Source organism: Aotus nancymaae, unplaced genomic scaffold (assembly GCF_030222135.1).
Source record: "Aotus nancymaae isolate 86718 unplaced genomic scaffold, 86718_ANA_hifiasm-v0.15.2.pri h1tg000008l, whole genome shotgun sequence".
Lineage (NCBI taxonomy): Eukaryota > Metazoa > Chordata > Mammalia > Primates > Aotidae > Aotus > Aotus nancymaae.
In genome coordinates, this window is record NW_026988419.1 from 50,334,581 (window position 1) to 50,354,607 (window position 20,027).

Sequence of the window (20,027 nt, forward strand, 5' to 3'; positions counted from 1 at the left end):
CCACAGCTGCTTAAGATCTGGAGAGCAACTCATCTGGATGTCACCCAGAGACAGAGGTCCAAGATAGATTTCCAGCATGAAAGAGGAAGTGCTGATTGATATTTGGAAGATGTAAATGGAGTTTGGGGAAAAACTGGATAGACATTCAGAATATAATGCCAGTAAAAAATATGGTAACTCATTACTTTGAGTAATGAAAAAAAAAGCAAAAATCCCAGGCATGGAAATGTAATCTTCATATACAATTCAGCGATGTAATGAACACTATATGTCTGATCATAAAAATGTAAACCTTGATTATTAATAAGTTGCAAGTATTATAAAACAGTATTTTTGGTAACTTAGGGTAAGGTAAAATGGGGCAGATATGTAAAAAATACCTAAGTCCTTATTCATCATAACAGGAAGCCAATAGGTAGTATCCAATATCAATAAACCAAGAGATAACAGAATAGGCATACTATTTTCAAATGTGGAGTAAAATCCCAGAAAAAACAATCAAAGTATTTTTAAAGAGATGTCCCAGTGAACAGAACATAGGATGGGACTAAGTGGATGAAGAAACTGCCAATTTTAATAAAAAGATTTCAGAGATAAGTAGAGAGAAACAGAAATTAAATATATTTAATTTTGTTATAAAACTATATATATTTGTAAATTAAATATGCATATTTAATTTTGTCCATAATTTATTCCAATAAAGATGTTTTAATAGTGAAGGTCAAGTTCAAAGAATAAGAAAGACAAAAGAAAACCTTAATATTTAGGCCTTAGAAAGATCATTTCCTTAAGATATGTAGACCCTATACCACTGAAGCCCTAAAGGCTACAGGGTAGGTATTCAGGGTGGATATTCTTTCAAGCATATCGACTGTGGAAAGACAAAGAAAGCAAGATTTAAAAAATTTGTTCATGAATGTATATTCCACAAGGAAGGTTACTCTTACCAGTAACGAAAGCCATTATGTTTTGATGGTCATTGGCTCCCCAGGGAACCAGTCCTAAAGAAGGCTGATGGGACTCCTTTATTTTCTATGGTGCTGGCATGCTTTGGGAGTTCCTGTACATTACAGTGATTTAAGTTGTGCTTGCCTAAGAATTACAGTGTGTCATTTTTTCTCCTACTAAAGACTGTTGTTGAAAATCTGCTCATTCTCCAACTCTTGACAGTGAACATTCATTGCCTACATGAGATTAAAAACTAAACTAAAAACTGATAATTTACTTTTTAAGAATCCTGCCTCTGTACCCTGTTTTCATTATACCTTGGTTATTGTTTTTGTTTAGGATTTTGGTTATTGTTTAAAAGAACATAATGTATAGGAGTCTCTGAAAAACTATAAAAGTCTCTGTCATTTACCAATGTAAGGTATCTGAGTTAGAAAAGAAATGAACTTGAACTTTGGAATTTAAACTTTAAGCTTTTACATTAATGCTTCTGTTTCTAATACTCTGTACAAATCTGTATAAACTGTGTTTGGCTTACTTTAAAAAGTTTTAAAAAAAAAACTTCAAATATTCTTTGATTAGTCTATTCTACCAGACTTTTCTTCCCCGCAAAATTGATCATTGCTGAGCTACTGTAGAGAACAGGGTAAACTTACCAAAGTGAAGGCTCCTTCTGGAATGTTAAACAGGTGTTGACTTCTGAGATTGCCCTTACACTTGGATCAACGTAAATCACTGTTTCAGTTAGACTTTTAGTTTTGATACGTATCTATATAATTTTGAAGTCTAGTCCATAATACACAAACAATGTATCTATTTACCACTATACTCTAGATCAAAACTATGAATGAAGTGCTAAAGGATCAAAATGACTTATAAACCTTTCTGATATGATAGAAATGCAAATTTTACTGATAATGATTCTTTGAAGACTGTATTTTAATGCTAAACTTTCTCTATATCTTAGTCTACCAAAACATAGAATTGAAGTCTTTTAGTGTCTGTGGTTAAATAACTGGAAACATAATGTTAAAAATTTGTGCTGGGGTCATCTTCTTCTGCAGATTGATGATTGTTTGTGTTATATCCACTGGAGACTTTGAAATTAGAAGACTCACTCAATTGTTTAAGCTTATTAAATCACATCCTTAACTGGGCCCATTTCCAGACTAGTCCTTGTCTTGATGTGAGTTGGAATCTTTGTAGAGACAAAGGAAAGGGTTGAGAATTTAAGACTTTTACTAAAAAATTGTCCTGTTTAATCACTATTTTAAATGTGTTTTGTGAAGAAATCTTGATCTTCCAAGAAGAAGTCATCAAGACCTCTTGGCCATATCACATACAGTAAATATATCTGTCTGGTACTGTGGATTGATTGACATTGAATGCACTGTAATGGAGGATGGTACTTGACAATTATTCAGTGTAATCTAGTTATGATAGGGACACACTAGAGTTGGATAGGGCTAACTGACATTGTGAACCATTCTTGGTGAGGAGCTTTCTGATAGCATTACATACCACATTGTTTTTCCACAGGACAGTTTAATTCCATCTGAAACACCTGCTGAAACTTGTATCAGTGCATCTCAATATTGATGGAATTGCACTTACTTCAGTTGAATGAGAAAAACTTCGCTAGGGATCAGGTGCCTCTCTTGTATACAGTAGCTCTGTAGCAAAAATCTAGACCATTAAGAATACCTTAAACACAACCTAGGGCAATTTTTTAAAATATTAATACATTATGTTATGTTTAAGATCGGAAATCCATCTGCTGAGTTACTTGCCTTGTTTGCCTCATGTAAGGGCAGACATGAACTTACAAGAGAAGCCCAACTAGGTGGAGAATTCTATCGTGCCTATGCAATGAAACTATGGTGGTCTCCTGGGAAACACTCAGCACTTGACCTTCATTTTAAAAAATCAAAAATTCAAATGGGTTATGGCACTACTGCTGTGTGGATCACTCCCAAATGAGTTGCTATTTGGAGCATAGCCTCTAAGACGAATTTTTGTTGATTTACATTGTAGGAACTCATGAGAACCATGTCTTTACTAGTTTTCTTGAAAGAAAGAAGAAACAAAGAAATGGAGAAAAGAGAGAGAATGGAAAAAGAAAGGAAGGATGGGAGAAAGGAAGGAAAGAAGGGAGAGAGGAAGGAAATGTTTTTTTCTGGTCATTAATTTTTAAATCTCTTAGATTCCTCCTTTATTTCTAGAGTTAGGAGCATTATTTACTATCCTGTATGTTGAGGGTGTTGAAATTAATTGTACCAAAATTTGTAATGCCTTGTTAATATGTAATTTTCAAAAGGTAAAAGTATTACTCTTGTGCAAATATACATTGAACATATGCCAAAGTTTCTATTTAAATCATTAATAATGAGGAAATCAGTAAGAAGCTATGATTGATTGAAAGAGCATTTAAGAAGTTAGATATACATAGGCAATGTTTCAATAAAATGGCTGGGTTAGATGTAAAACTAGCTGAGGTCTAATGAGGTCATGAACTTACGAGGGTGCCTGTTCTGCCAAATAAAAATTATTTTTATTCCCACCAGACAAAAATCTGCAAGTTAACAAAACAGCCTTGCTAAACCTAGGCCCTTTAATCAATAGCAAACAGTAAGATGAACTAAATACCTTATTCTAGATACCATTTGGTTGCCTTTGTCTCTGTGTGACAGAAACAACATGCCACTGACCTTTCTGCCTTATTTGCAAATCTCAGAAAAACTTTCTGACACTTTCTGGGAACTGTGTACTGTGGTTCTGGGCCTGCTCGCCTAGGATCTGTTCCTTGCCTTATCCCTGCCCTGCAGTACTCTGTATCATCATAGCTGAATTTCCCAGGTTCCTGTCAGCTGGCATGTGCTTGGATCTGGCCAATGGCATATAAAGTCAGGATAGGTGAAGAGGAAGAAAAGAGCCAGGGTACTCCTCTCCCTCTCATTCTGCCTGCAGGAAGCCTCCTTTACATCAGTTGTTCTCTTCTGTGGTTTAAGATGCCTGTGGACAGTCTCACTGGTGCTTCTCTCTTCTGCAGAATTCCCAAAGCCACTGGGGTCTGGTGATCCTGCCTTCTTCCTTTGACCCTCTGAAAGCTTCCTGCAGTTGCTTATTTGGGGGATCCTCACTATTCCCTGGTTGTCTTCTCATCTCCCATCATCCAATTAATCAATTGTAAAAATTAAACTTAGATTTAAATGTTCAGAGTTGTTTTGTTTTCCTAGTTAGACCTTAACTAATTTATTTAGGAGTGTTTTTTTTTTTATTCCTATTGTTAAGCTTTGCTAAGCAACTCAGAAGTTTATACCAGTGATGATGCATTCTCAAAACTGCTTCTGTCAATGTCAATACAACACTCCAAATATATCATAAGGAAAGAAGTATTTACAATGATCCTGAGAGATTATGGCTATGAAAGCTACATTTCTACAGAAGCAAGGGAAATTCTGTAAAAATCAAACATGGGTTTTTTGTTATCCAATTTTAGTTTTGTCTTGAAACTTAAGTATTCATACATACATGAAAGAAAGCAGAGAGGAAAAGAGAGAGAGAATCAATCAAATTAGAGTCTAAAATATTTTTTATAATTCATATAACAACCTTCACAATCAATTCTTTTAACTCAGTTTTATTGCTTTTTATGCCACAAATTGCATCTCCAAAAAATTGGTCTTTCCAGAGACTCTTTTTTAAATGACTTGATTTTCCTATCACTGAGTATCAAGAGTAACAGAAGGACTTCTCTGCTCTCCAATAGTATCTGCCATGGAAATATTTCTGGTTTTAGATATTTTTGTGTTGTGTAATCTATTGTAATTGGAAAAATATCATGTTGACTTTTCTTTCTGTGGTTTTTTTTTGTATGCATGTTTGTCTAAAAATCTATTTTTAAAACATTTCCTTCTCTGCTAGTGCATTTTTGAAGTGTGTTGGTACATGGTACTGCATTAATTAAGAATAAATATCCCAAGTCATTTGATATATTTGTTTCACCCCAAAATTCATAGGTTGAAATTCGAATCCTTTCAAGGTAGGAGGTTGGGCCTTGGGGAGGTGATTAGATCATGAGGGCAGAGCCCTCGTAAATGGGATTAGTTTCTTTATAAAAGAGGCCCTAGAGAGCTGGTTTGCTCCTTCTGCCATGTGAGGTTATAGTGAGAAGACAGCCATCTATGAAGTAGGAAGAAGGCTGTCGCCAGGCATTGAATATGCCAACACCTCAGTCATGGATTTCCCAGCCTCCAGAACTGAAGAAAGAAATTTCTCTTGTTTATAAGCCACCCACCATATGGTATCTTGTTATAGCAGCCCAATTGGTCTAGTATATCACTTTTAACCAGTCCTTTGTTATTTTTTATGGAACTGGTGCTGAGATTGCTTTGCTCAGCCTAATAGTAATGGACTTGACTGGTTTTCACCTGCTTAGTGCTTCAGGAGCACCCAAATCTCACAACTCTTTGCCCAGCCAACCTTTTATCTACTTACTTTCCTTCTTTCCAAGCTACAATTTAATTTGATTTTTGTAAAAGTACTCAATACACTTCTTTCTTCTGATTTTGCAAAAAGAAAAAAGAAAATATAAATTAAGCCATCATAGTTCATTTTGTCATATTTTTCTCTCTCTCTTCACTTAATATATATTTTCTTTTTTTTAAATATTTTCTTCTCTCTATCTACCTCAAACCTGAAATATGTGTATATTTTCAGTTAGTTCAGTACATGAGCATGATATATGTGACCAAAAGGTGTGGGCATATATATATATGTGTGTGTGTGTATATATGTGTGTGTGTGTATATATATATATATGTAAAATGTTAAATCTATTTTTTCTTTTACCCTTGGCTTTACCATGTGCCTAAAAGAACCTAGAACTGTATCTCAACATCACTATCAACTTTGAATGCTTTATAGCCTTTCAAAATCTTTTTTATTTTAAATTCAAGGTTAATTTTGACATCTTGTTATTTTTCAGTCATTTAAATTTGTCACGGTCAGTGATTCCAAAACTACCAAGTAAAGGACCTGACTTCTTCTTCTTTTTTTTTGAAGAAAAAAAAGGAAGAAAGAAAGAGAGAAAAAAAAGAATGAAGAAGAGGAAGAAAAAGGAAGAGAAAGAGGGAGAGAGAACGGGAGTATTGCTTTATTGCCCAGGCTAGAATGCAGTCTAAAAATGGGAATTGAAAACCTCTTTTTTGCCAATAATTGTGCTTAACGATGGAGACAGGAATTTATAAGGGAAGAAAATAACAAACAAGCAGCCAACAAATATTTCATTTAAACCTATGAAATGCTATGCAATTATTGAGGAGTGATTTACTTCCAATTATATAGTCACTTTTGGAATAGGTGTGATATGGTACTGATAAGAATGTATGTTTTGTGTATTTGAAGTAGAGAGTTCTATAAATGTTTATTAAGTTTACTTGTTCCGGGTCTGAGTTCAAGTCCTGGATATCCTTGTTAATTTTCTATCTCGTTGATCAGTCTAATATTGACAATGTGATGTTACAGTCTCCCACTGTTATTGTGTGGGAGGCTAAGTCTCTTTATAAGTCATTAAGAACTTGTCTTATGTATCTGGGTGCTCCTGTATTGGGTACGTATATATAGGATCGTTAGCTCTTCTTGTTGCATTGATCCTTTTACCATTATGTAATGTCCTTCTTTGCCTCTTTTGATTTTTCTTGCTTTAAAGTCTATTTTATCAGAGGTGAGAATTGCAACTCCTGCTTTTCATTTGTTTATTTATGTTTGCTCTCCGTTTTGTTGGTAAATCTTCCTTTGTCCCTTTGTTTTGAGTCTTTGTGTATCGTTGCATGTGAGATGGGTCTGGATACAGTGTACCAATGGGTTTTGGCTTTTTATCCAGTTAATAATATATATGAGTTTAATACTGCCATTTGATGCTAGCTGGATATATTTTTGGAAAGGCTGATACTGGTTACTCCTTTATATGTATAGTGCTTCCTTCAGAAGCTTCTGCAAAGCAGGCCTGGTGATGGTGAAATCTCTAAGCACTTGCTTGTTTGCAAAAGATTTCATTTTTCCTTCACTTTTGAAGCTCGGTTTGGCTGGATATGAAATTCTGGGTTGAAAGTTCTTTTCTTTAAGGATGTTGAATATTGGCCCCCACTCTTTTCTGGCTTGTAGGGTTTCTGCCGAGAGATCTGCTGTTAAGTCTGATAGGCTTCCTTTTGTGGATAATCTGACCTTTCTCTCTGGCTGATATTAGTATTTTCTCCTTCATTTCCACCCTAATGAATCTGACAATTATGTGCCTTGGGGTTGGTCTTCTTGAGGAATATCTTTGTGGTGTTCTCTGTATTACCTGGAGTTGATTATTGTCCTGTCTTACTAGGTTGGGAAAGTTTTCCTGAATAATCTCCTGAAGGGTATTTTCCAACTTGGATTCATTCTCTTTGTCACATTCAGGTACACCTATCAAACGTAGATTAGGTCTTTTCACACAGTCCAATATTTCTTGGAGACTTTGCTCATTCTTTTTTATCCTTTTTTCTCTAATATTGACTTCTCGTTTTATTTCATTGAGTTGGTCTTCGAACTCTGATATCCTTTCTTCTGCTTGATCAATTCAACTGTTAAAACTTGTGCATACTTCACGAAGTTCTTGTGTTGTGTTTTTCAGCTCCATTAATTCACCTATATTCCTCTCTAAATTGTCTATTCTCATTAGCATTTCGTCAAACCTTTTTTCAGAGTTCTTAGTTTCTTTGCATTGGGTTAGAACAAGTTCTTTTAATTCACAGAAGTTTCTTATCATCTACCTTCTGAAGCCTACTTCTGTTAATGGAATGCACTCATTCTCCATCAGGGCTTGTTCCGTTGCTGATGAGGAACTGTGATCCCCTGTAGAGGGAGAGGCATTCTGATTTTGGGTATTCTCAGTCTTTTTACGCTGGTTTCTTCCCATCATTGTAAATTTATCCACCTGTCATCTTGGTGATTTCCGACTTTCAAATTAGGTTTCTGAATGGACGTCCAACTTGTTGATTCCCAGTGCCAAAATCTGAGCAATCCACTGCGCCAGCCAAAACAGCGGTGTTAAGATTGATGGTGCTTTTCTGCTCGGGAATCGGCCAAAAGGGGACCCAGTCCTGCTCACTCTGCACCAAGAACTGCCGCACTGAGGTGCCAGCAAAACCACTGCACCAGCCACAAGAGTCGCGCTGGCGACCCGTGGGGCTCCTCCATTGGGAATCTCCTGGTCCGTGAGCAACAAAAATTCGTCTAAAAGCATGGCGTCCTCTCATTCTCTGCACTTTCACTGGGAGCTACAATCCCGAGCTGCTAGTGGTCAGCCATCTTGGATCTCTCTCCAGGACCTGACTTCTAAGTTAAGTCACTTTCCTTGTGACTTGGACATTTTACTTAAACAGGGAACTATATCATTAAAATTCTTTTTATTATTATCAAAAGACATTGGTCAATTCCCCAAAAGTAAATAATCACAATATTTTAGCTCTTTCAGTCCTTCTGTCTTTTGGAGGAAGATTTATATTTCCAATTATATATATAAAGTATATAAATATAAATATAAAGATTTATATTTCATATATATATATAGTAATATGATTTTACTGTTTCTTGATTTATCTATTTCGGACTTTATGGACATCCACAGTGATAACAGTACAAGAGGATATACGTACAAGAGGAAATAACTCTTGTACATTAACTTCAACTTCCTTACTCTAATCTTCTCAAAAGAGAAGACACTTTAATTTTTTTCTTTATTATTCCAGTATCTGTCTTGCTGTCTTTTTGTCCACTTCCTGGGATAGAAATTAGACTTTTCCCACTATCTTTCTGTTGACATTTTCATGTAAATTATTAGTGCTAATTTCCAAAAGCTCTTTCATCACCATTTATTCCATTTAAAAAGTTGCATTAATTTTGCATCATGGATCAATCTCTTTTCTCAAGAGTTTTTTGTTTTTTCTTAATGGTTCTTTTTGTCTATAGCCATATTACCCTGAAGGCGCCCAGTCTCACTGGTCTCTATTTCAATTTATTAAGTCATATTAATGTTTCAGTTGTGAGCATCAATGAAGAAATTTTTTAATCTACCCAGATTAAATGCAAACCTTTTGTCTATTTCTTTTTAACAATTTAAAAAAATTATACTACAAATTCTCTGACTCAGTTATTTCACATGGGTAACACAAGAACACTTGATTGGTTCCTTGTTTAGAGTTGATATGATCTTACTGTTTTCTTATCTTCAAGGAGAAACAAATTGATCTTGAAAGCATGTCTAACTCTTTGAATGTTTACCTTTCTGTACTTATAAGGAACTCGTCAACAAACTTGACATTACATAATGTCCATTTTTGTAGAAAAAAGTTAATACCTCTTGAAGTAAAGAAGTAATTTACCTATATTGTGACTCCTTGTGGAAGAGAGAGAACAATTATATATTCCTTTTTACTTAAAACAATTTTTCAATCACATATTCTCTGCCACAATGGGATTATTTTGCTCCGTTAAATGTAGACTATAAACACATTTTTAAAAGTAATACTGTTTGCCATACTATTTTTTGTTATACATATTGAAGATAGACCAACATAATGTTTTATATACATATACAGTCAAGTGATTAGTACACTCAAGCAAATTAACATATACATCATTTCATATAAATAGTTTTTTTTGGTTTTATTTGGTGGTAAAAGTACTTAAAAGTCTATTCTCATGGCAAAATTCCAGTATACAATACAATATTATTAACTGTAGTCCTCATACTGTACATTATGCCATTGATCCCATTTGTTTTCATTTTGTTCAATTATAAAAATTATTTGGGGAATTATTTATCCCATAAAATAAAGGTATCGTGGAGCTTTACAGTTATATTTGCCTATATTCAAAAAACACTGGAAAAGTCTTTAAATCCATAAGCCTTGCATTTTGACTAAGGTTAGGGTTTAATTTCCTGAGCATTGACTGGCAGAATAGATAAGACTTCATTATTTAATGGATTTTATTATCAATTTTTTATTGTTTTAGAGTCAAGCAGGATTTACTGAAAATGACACAGCTGCTTCTGTTCTGACAGTTTCTATTTATGCAATTTCATGCACTTCTGCTTATGGCCAGATTTTAATGTTAATGTATATTATATGTATATAATTTGTTTTAACCTTAGCTCTTTTGATTCTTAGTATGGATTTCTTACAACCATATCATTCTCACTTTTGTATTTTAATCATATCACAAATGGGAACATTGATAGTAATGTAATAATTATAAATTATTTTAATAAATCTTATTGATTTAATCATTATTTGTTATTCATGCTCTGTCACATGAGGGATATCCTGTGTATTTTATATCCTAAAATTTAAAAAGACATGTATAGACACACAGGATTTTTCCATATGAGAATATTGTTAGTTATGTAGATGGTCATTTTGCAAGATTGGGTTATGTAACCATAACTTAGAAAGTATTCAGAGTACTTGATTATAAAAACTGCATCATTTTACATTGAGTAACTTCATTTGGAATATAGCAGTTCTATATTTGAATAACTCAATAATTCTCTACAACTCAGTACTCTTTGTTCAAAAGTAGAAATTATTTGTCTTCTGCAATTGCTTGATTTAATCACAGAGCCAATCAATTGCTTTCAAAGACGGTATTGCTATTTTGGTTTCTGTCTTCTTTTAAGTGTCCTGATCATTAGAAGTTAAGGAAGTCTCTTTAAAAACTAGCCATATCAAAGTGTGCTCAGCATATACTTTTTGGCTGATTTTTAAAGACTTATGAATTATGAAAGATTTGTGTCATTTTCTTTGGAAAAAGATCATTAGGAGCTTAGCGATGCTTTAGTTTTTTTTCATGTCTTTGATAATATAACTTAGAATTCTAAATATTTTAATAAAATTGATGAAAAGTGAAGGTATATAACAATAGCATCTATTTAGCCCATACCCTTTTTCTTTCTCAAATTACTGACTACAAATTTTAGTTTGTAATTTGCAATTTGATAAGTGCAGACACAGGCATACACTTGTGAAACCATCACCATAACAAAAAAATTAACATTATCCATTACTCTCAAAGTTTCCTTGTACCTCTTCCTCCCTAATTCTCACTTTCTCCATTCCCAAACAACTACTATCTGCTTTCTGTCACTATTAGGATTGTCTGCCTTTTTAAAAATGTTATATGAATAGAATTCTCCTCCTCCTCAATGATTGCATCTAGTTTTGTTGTAAAAGTAATTTGGTCATCTAGAATGAGTTGGATAGTATTTATGATTGGTCAATTTTCTGGAAAAGTATGTATAGATATTATTACATCCTTAAATGTTTTTTAGTAAAATCTTTTGGGCCAGAAGTTTTCTTATATGAAGTTTTAGCTACAAATTTCATTTATTTGTTTCTTTTTGATATTTGGTAGTTTGTGTTTTTAAAGAAAATTATTTTATCCAAGTTATTGAATTTATTGGTCTAATGTTGTTTATATTATTTTGATTTTATAATAACAGTCAACATTTTTGTCTGCAAATTCTATCATCTTTGTCATATTTGGGTCAATTTAAACTCATTTATTTTTATCCTCATCATGGGTGAATTTTTCTGTTTATTTACATACCTGAATATTTTTTATTTGATGAGAGACCAATTGGGAAAACATCATATACAAGAAATTGAAATTATAAGTAAAGTCAGAGAAATGCAAATGCTGTCAATGAGAAATTAATAAAATTTGGTTTGGTTTCTATGTAGGTAGTGATCACAGTGGACAGGCATCTTCATAGGACTTACGAGACTGGTAGCATCCCAGATATGCCTGGTAACCAAACATGATTAGGCAGTTACAGATGGTAGGAATGTGGGAGAAAGAGATTTCAGTAAGAGGGAAGGACTTGAATGTAAGATGATGTGAGAGTTTTTGAGGAACAGTGACTAAACCAGTTTGCTTAGAAATTAGGATGTGCATAAAAGAAGCAATGGGGAATAACTATAGTTTAACATTTGACCACATTGTTTGCATGTCATACAACCCTCAGAGGTTGCAACTACCTTGAAGAAGGTATTGTGGTGCACACACAGGTACCCATGCATTATACACTATATATGTATATATCAGTGTGTTTTGTGTATATCCTTATTTATGTTCTTATATATGTACTAATAACTATATCTAGATATATATTCTTTTACACAGCCCCAGGTGCAGTGATAGACACCCAAAAATTATTTATTTAACTGAACTGGGTTTTTAGTACCTTTTTAGCAATGTTGTCTATACTGTTTGATACAACAGCTGTTAACTTGTTTTGCTACCAAACACAGTAGCCAGTAGAGTCCTCATCCATGATTTTCTGGGTTAGAAAATGGAGCATCAAGAACAGGCCCTCACTCTAAGCTTTGGGCACCAGAACAACTTATCTATGCCAGAAATTAAGAATATTGTTTTCTACTCAGCTTGCTCACACTGATTGATAAAAGAAGCAAAATCATTATTAAAGAGTTTTCACTAAATTAAGGGAACTTGTTTATTTTATGCACATGACTTTGTGCATAAAATACTTTATTTTCAACTCTGAGAATTTGCCTATCGGATGGCTTAAGAATTAGATAAATAGGATGTGATTATCTTCTTAAAAATAGAAATAAGTTTGTACAGATATATACAATAAAGCCTTAACATTTTGGAAACTACCAGTATAGAACATATGATCATTTGAAAATTATGAAGATGTTTGACCTTGTATTATCTAGAAAGAAAGTAAAATAATATCTGAAATAAGATTGTTGAGGATTATTGTATATATAATTTGATTATAAAAGCATATTCACAATTAGGATAGTAATGATATAAATGATTACAGTTAGGACAGTAATGATATAAATTATTCCATTAAACTGATGTTCTAGTTATAAATAATATTTTTACAATATAAAGGTTTTCCTTTTTATGTAAATAGAAATGTGCACTCACTAATGAAAATGTAGTGCAACAAGCAAAGGACAAAAAAAGAGTCCTGGTAACCCCCCAATATACATTCCTATCCAGTCTTTTTGTGTTGGCATTGTGAATTTAGGCGTGTGTGTGTGTGTGTGTGTGTGTGTGAGGGGATATGGTTTTACTGAGTTATAACTACGTGTAATTACATTTTCTAGTTGGGTGGTAAACCTTACTGAAGTGTTTTTCCCAAGTGGAAGTTTTATGTCGAATTATAGGTTTATATACCTAATTATGAATATCAAGACATAATTCATAATATTTTGTTTTAAAACCACATTGAGATCTCCATGTGAAAGGGCATGTTCATTGTGCAAGCATTACAGCCTCTTGACTATCACAGGTCTTATCAGTCATAGCTGCAGATGGGATGATTCTCCTAAGAACAACCACAGGCTGTTGTGAGTTAGGAAATGCACTTGTCAATGGTCTCCCAAGGAGTCATCATCCCATTTGATAATGATGATTTCTCCATTCTTTAGTGCCTTATTTTGATTCATTCTCTATTCATTTACCAGTGTGTTTTTGCTTCATCTGCATATAAAAGAAACTACAAAATAATCATGGCTTAAATGCAATTTTTGTTGTTCTTGCATCAGAAACAAGTCCAGAGATGGGCGATTTCATTCAGGTGGGCCCATAGCATGATATCCAGACCACTTCCATTTTTCTTTTCTACCATTCTTAGTGTGTGGTACACACTTTCTTTTGCCAGGTCATTTCATGTTCCCAGATGGCTACTGGGCCTTTAGACAGTTCCGCTGCATTCCAGGCAGTAAGGAACAGGCAAGGATGCAGGAGAACTCCTTCCAGCACAGCTAGCTCTCTCCAAAGAACTGTTGTGAAAGTGTCACCTAACAACCTCCATGCACAGCTCTGGCAAGAATTTAGTCATGTGACCATACCTAGCTTCAAGAGAGCTGAGAAAATGTAGTATTTTTAGTGGGAAAATCACTAACAAACAAAAATAGAATGCAGTTTTTCAGGAAAAAGGAAAGGCAATCATTTAAAGTATTTATTGCTTTAAACAATGTTACACAACCAAGTAGAACCAAGCTGTATTCAAGTAATTTTCACAAGAAAGACATATGATAGCATATTTGTAAGCCATTGCAGAACTACGGAAAAAAAAAACCAAAATTTTTTTATTTTAATAAATAAAGGATAATTTGATGAAGAATAATGTTCTTGGGTCATAAGCATGACAAAAATCTCAAAATCCTCTATATCTTGATCTGTTATCATCACATTCAGTGTTTCAGACAAGCCTTACAGCCAGGCTTAATTTTCCTTTCTAAGTAACCTGTTTTAGTTGTATTTTTGTTGTGCTTTGTTTTGCTTATTCTGTATTAATAAGATGTATTTATTGGTGCATACAATTTATTTTTCAATGTTGTTGCCTGCTAATATTTTATCACACAAAGTAAATGGCACAAAAAAGGAATTGTTTACAGCTTCCTGAATAAGAAGTTACCATGTAGGTGTGTCTTTTTTCCCATAGAGAAATGAACTATTTCTTATGGGTGGAGAAATGTCAAATAGCTTTGCTGAAATTCTTAACTTGCCTTTGTATCTTCACCCTTGGCATTGGAAGTTATCCAAAATAAATTGCTAAAAATCTGCTAAGTTATCTCTATGGGAGTGCCTAAAAGTAGCTGCACTCTACTCTCTCTGTTGCAATACCTTTGAATAGAATGGAACTAAATTCTGTCTGATGACTTAGGAAAATAAACAAGTAGTCTTCATGTTGCTTATCTATAGTATGGAGAGAGTAAGTATGTTCCTCTTGCACTTGGTGAAGGGCAGTATCTTCAGGAACACGTGGCTGACAATTTAATGCATCGAAGTTGCCAAAGCTATTACAAACTTAAGGTAATTTGTAGCACCTTATTTTATTAGCTATCTATTGCTGTATAACAGTTATCACAAGGCTTGGGGCTTAACATAGTAACATAAATTATCCCATGGTTTCTGTAATTCAGGAATCTAGCTAAGTCCTATGCTTTAAAATTCCTCACAGCATTGGGACACATCATCCTAAAGACTCAAATATGAGAAAATATTTTCACATTTGCCTGAAGTGAAAAACGAGTGCAGGAAGTATGCTACGGGCACACACATGTATTTTTTCTTGTCTCAATTAACCTTCTGAGGAACTTTTGCCTTTCATCTTTGTCTTTATTGCTTTATACAGTAAATAAGAGCTAATCTAGGAGTCAGAAGATCACTCTTTTTTGTTGTTTATTTTATGAAGTCTTTTAATTTTATTTTTCAATTTTTTATTTATTTCAATAGTTTTTTGGGGGGTACGGGTGGTTTCTGGTTACATGAATCAGTTGTTTAGTGATGATTTCTGGGATTTTTGTGCACCCATCACCCGAGCAGTGTACACTGTACCCAATATGTAATATTTCATCCCACACACCCTCCCACCCTTCCTCTGTGAGTCCGCAAAATTCATTATATTATTCTGATGCCTTTGCATTCTCACAGTTTAGCTCCCACTTAAAAGTGAAAACATACAATATTTGACTTTCCATTCCTGATTTACTTCACTTAGAATAATGGCCTCCAGCTCCATCCAAGTTGTTGAAAAATACACTATTTTATTCCTTTTTATGGCTGAGTAGTATTCCTTGGGGTGTGTGTGTGTGTGTGTGTGTGTGTGTGTGTGTGTGTGTATCTATCTATCATTTTCTTTACCCATGCATTGGTCAATGGGCACTTAGGTTGCTTACATATTTTTGCAATTGTGAATTAAAAGGAGCATCCTTTGAATATTCTCCTAGTGTCAACACTGAAAAAGCAGAAAAGCCATGGAATAAATTATAGGAATATACTTTTCTGAAAACGTCTATATTGTCTTGAATTTTCAGGAAGACTATCTCTGAAATATTGCACTTAAACTACCTACCTATACTCTTAATATTATTGAGAGCTGAATATAATTTCTAATAATTTCTTACATAATAAAGATTGGTCTTAATTATGTCAAAGAATCTGAAAATATTGCTCTTTGTTGACTTGGAAATAGCTATGTTAAAAATCTTAACTTAGTGTATTTAATACTGTACTATTTTCCATATAGTTACAATAAATTCCTTTCTGCTTCTCTCTCTTTGGCTATTTTTTGAAAAAGACTAAGATGCTTAGTGAAGCAGCTGGAAAGAGGTGACGTTAACGTCATTGACTTGAAGAAGAATATTGAATATGCAGCATCTGTGCTGGAAGCAGTTTATATCGATGAAACAAGGTAAGTTTTAACCTTCCTCTCTTTTATCTTCTTTGCCTCACTCCCCTCTTTGTTCCTCTTTCTTGAACCTCCTTTATCTCAAACCAGAATTTAGCATACCTTCATATGAAACCGAAATCAAATCTCATTAAAATATGAAAGGTTCTTCTTCATGTAGCTAATTGACTGGACTGTGATTCTCTAAAATTAATACACATTTTAATTCAAATTCTTGAATGTCATAAAATAGTCAAACACTAAAGTTATAAAGTGAAAAAAAAATCTCATCTTCCCTTACCCTCACTCCCCTTGGGATCAGATTTTTAAATGTCAGAGATATATGTAGGCTTATATTGATATTCACTGATGTAGGGATTTTCCCTATTATCTCAAATTTCAGAGTCCCTTTAGGAAAATGGGTGTTACATGCCCAACATTCTCATGAGATGTGTCTATCAGGCCCTCTATACAGGGATTGCTAAGGGGCAGTCCCAAATGTGTATTTTTGATTATCCAAACCTAGCCTCATAATTCTCAGTAGTAAGGAAATTAGGAAAGGGGACTTATTTGAAGAGGGCTACCAGCTTAGTGCTGTGACCTTCAAAGAGGCCTTTCACCCGTGGAGGATATTTTCCAAATCCAGATGTTACCAATGTCTCTTGGTGTTCAAAGATATCTGGTTCCTATTTCTTTTCTCAAAAAGGATAAAAGTGACAGGTGAATTAGGGCTACCTGTGAATTCAGAGGTAAGAGAGAACCTGTGGGAAGAGAGGCATATATTTCCAGAGTTTGATACGGAAAAGGCGCTAATTTTTTTCAAAGCTACAAAGCAGGTAGAATAGAGGTCTCTTAAAGTACCCAAAGTACTTAAGTCAGTGAAAAAGAGGCTGCATAGAGTGAATGATGGCATAAGACCTAGGATAGGAATTATAAAAATTAACCTAAAATATCAGGAAATATATGTTCAATGTACTATCTTGGTGTTAGCAAGTTGTCTCTGAAGGATACACAAATGGTTCCCAGAAGAAAAAAATAGGCAGCATTTGGGCATTTATCACATAGGTGACAGCAAAACCACCAGTCTAGCCAGCCATTCCTCCCTCTCCCACCGCATTGCTGAACGACCAGAAGCAGCAAAGTGATTGGAAACATGGAGGTGAGGACACCCACTAGGCCCTTTTCACTCTCTGCAGGTATCCGTGCGTGTGCCAGGCCTAAGCTTGGGGAACATGAGCAATGTAAAACCAGATGGACAACTACATAACACTAGTTTTTATTTACCTATGTGTATTGAACTTCACAGGCATGCAGATACACACACACACACACACACACACACGTTGTTTAATAAGTAAAAAATTCACATGATGAGATTCTTGCCTGGTCAGTCTACTCTGTTTCTCATAAATTTCTTCTATGTCTTTCCTGTGGTTTATTACATATTTTTATTTTGTATTTTTCTCTCCTCCTTTCATGGAAGGGAGTATACTACATAAACATTTTTTCATTCTGCTTTTTTTCATTGAACAAGGAAACTTAAAAGTATCCCTTTATTGTATTCTCATTTTTTAAATATTTAACAATGAGAATATTTACTAATAGCTGGCAGAAGAGGCCATAGTGAGAGCTTTGTTGCACAAGTGATTCTTTTTTTGTCCTGAGAATGAAACTCCTCTACTAAAGCATAGCTTGGAGACATTATTTAAGGAAAAGAAAATAGGCTGAGCACAGTGACTCACACCTATAATCCTAGCATTTTGGGAGGCTGAAGTGAGCAGATCACTTTTGAGCCTAGAAGTTCAAGACTAGCCTGTGCAACATAGCAAAACCTCAGCTCTACAAGAAAACATAAAAATTAGACAGGCATGGTGGCGTGTGTCTGTAATCCCAGCTACTTGGGAGGCTGAGGCGGCAGGATCACTTGAGCCTGGAAGGCCGAGGTCGCAATAAGCTGAGATTGCGCCACTGCACTCCAGTCTGGGTGGAAAGAAAGAAAGAGAGAGAGAGAGAGAGAGAGAATAACATGGGCATATTTTTAGACTGTAAATTCTATACAGAATTGTTTTCTTGGTGAATGTTCACTGAATGTATATGAATGTACATGATTCTTCTAAGTAAACAGAATCCAAAGTACAAATATTAAAAATACCTGATGTTGTTCCCTTGCTCCCTCTTTTTTATGTGTGCTCTTACTGTTCTTAAGATGACTGAACTTAACAGATTAAAGATTTTATCAATCTGTCCTTGACCAGATATTTTCTTTTCTATTTATCTATAAAACTTAAGAACCAAAGAACTATTTGAAGATTTACATTATTTATCTTCGAATGGCTTACTGCTACCTGGTTTGCCTAAGTGTCCTGTCTTTCGTTTGATAGATTATTATATGCTTTATTTATTTGTTCATTTTTGGATACATTTCTGTTCTCTGAAAAGTCTGACTCCATGGATATTTGCTAACTTAGTTCCCTATGATCCCTAACTCATTTAAATGTATGTTATTACCTAAAGTATAGCTCGTTTTCATTTGAAAATTGCTCTTTTGTGGGGAAAAGAGGTTGAACACAATGCTGCCCTGTTTCGTGGTAGGAATTAATTTCTTTTTTTCCTTCTTATAACAAAACATCCCATTCTTAATGCCACATTATTCCTAATATTTACTCCAAACTTTTATTATTTTATTATAATGCTTCCGTGGCATCATGATTTTTAAATTGGATTAATAATAATATCCCACATTTGTATCATCTTCAAAGGGCTCTTAGTTTCATTGTCTCACATTAATCTCACCACAATCCTATGTGGTTGGCAGGATGATTATTACTTTCTGCATCTTACCAATGGGAGAATTAAAGCTCTTAGAAGGAAAATGGTTTGACAGAGGTCATGGATGGAAGCGTTGGCAAAACTGGGACTCAAACCTAACCCGTGGCTTCTTACTTAGTACTCCTTCCTCTATACCTGGCTCTTCTCAGAGTATTCCTATAAAACAGAATGGTTTTTAATGACCTTTGAAAGATTTAGATGACAACATATAAAACATTCTGATAGCTGGACTTGTAAATCCTGTAGCTAACACAAATTAAGGGCTTACTATGTGCCAAAAAATCTTCTATGCATTTTATATGTACCATTTTATTTAAACATCATAAAAGTCCTATGAGACAGAAACTCTATTATTACCATTTAGTATATGAGAAAACTTAAATCACAGTAAAGTTACATAGCTTATCAAAGGGAAGACAGGAGTTGAAGAGTTGGATTAAGGCCTTGGCAGTTTGACTCTAGGACCTGGGCTATGAAGCACAGTTCCCATCATCATCCCTTTTCTAACATTTGATAAAAAGGTGATTTCAGAGACACTGGAAGTTTGATGAAAGTGAACAGGTTGTCAGGATAGTCAGCCTCAGTGATGTACTCATTGTGTTGCATCTCTCCAATTCTGCCTTCAGTAATTTCATGTGGCTAGCTTGAAATCAGCTACAGTGTGAGTATTCACACCCATGAAAAATAATATGCTACAAATCAGACTTTGTTTTTTCTGGAGAGTCTGTTGCTAAACATTTACCATCATACCACAGGTCAGACCTAAGATTACCTCTTGTAAATCTTCTAAGAGCTGTGATTTTATAATCAAAATATCAGCTTAAGAATTTTTGGAGCAATAAGAATTCATGTGGTTTGATTTTCTACATACTTAGTAAGACACACAGCAGTAAACTGAGGATGTTTCCGTTGAGATGTCTATACAATTATTAAAGTATCATTTCCCTTAAAACTATCAGTAATACAGAGGTTATGTAAAAGGAGTCAGGTCCAAGAAGCGTTTAGT

At 34.3% G+C, this 20,027-nt stretch overlaps 1 protein-coding gene across 6 annotated transcripts in view; it reads left to right on the forward strand.

Moving 5' to 3' along the window:
* The window catches only part of PDE1A (phosphodiesterase 1A), a 385,412-nt gene that overhangs the window by 243,486 nt on the left and 121,899 nt on the right, over window positions 1-20,027 (forward strand). For all 6 annotated transcript variants that reach the window (XM_012468608.3, XM_012468605.2, XM_012468607.2 and 3 more), the window contains one exon: window positions 16,103-16,216. In XM_012468608.3, coding sequence (XP_012324031.2) covers window positions 16,103-16,216 — 114 coding nt within the window. The remainder of the gene's footprint in view (window positions 1-16,102; window positions 16,217-20,027) is intronic.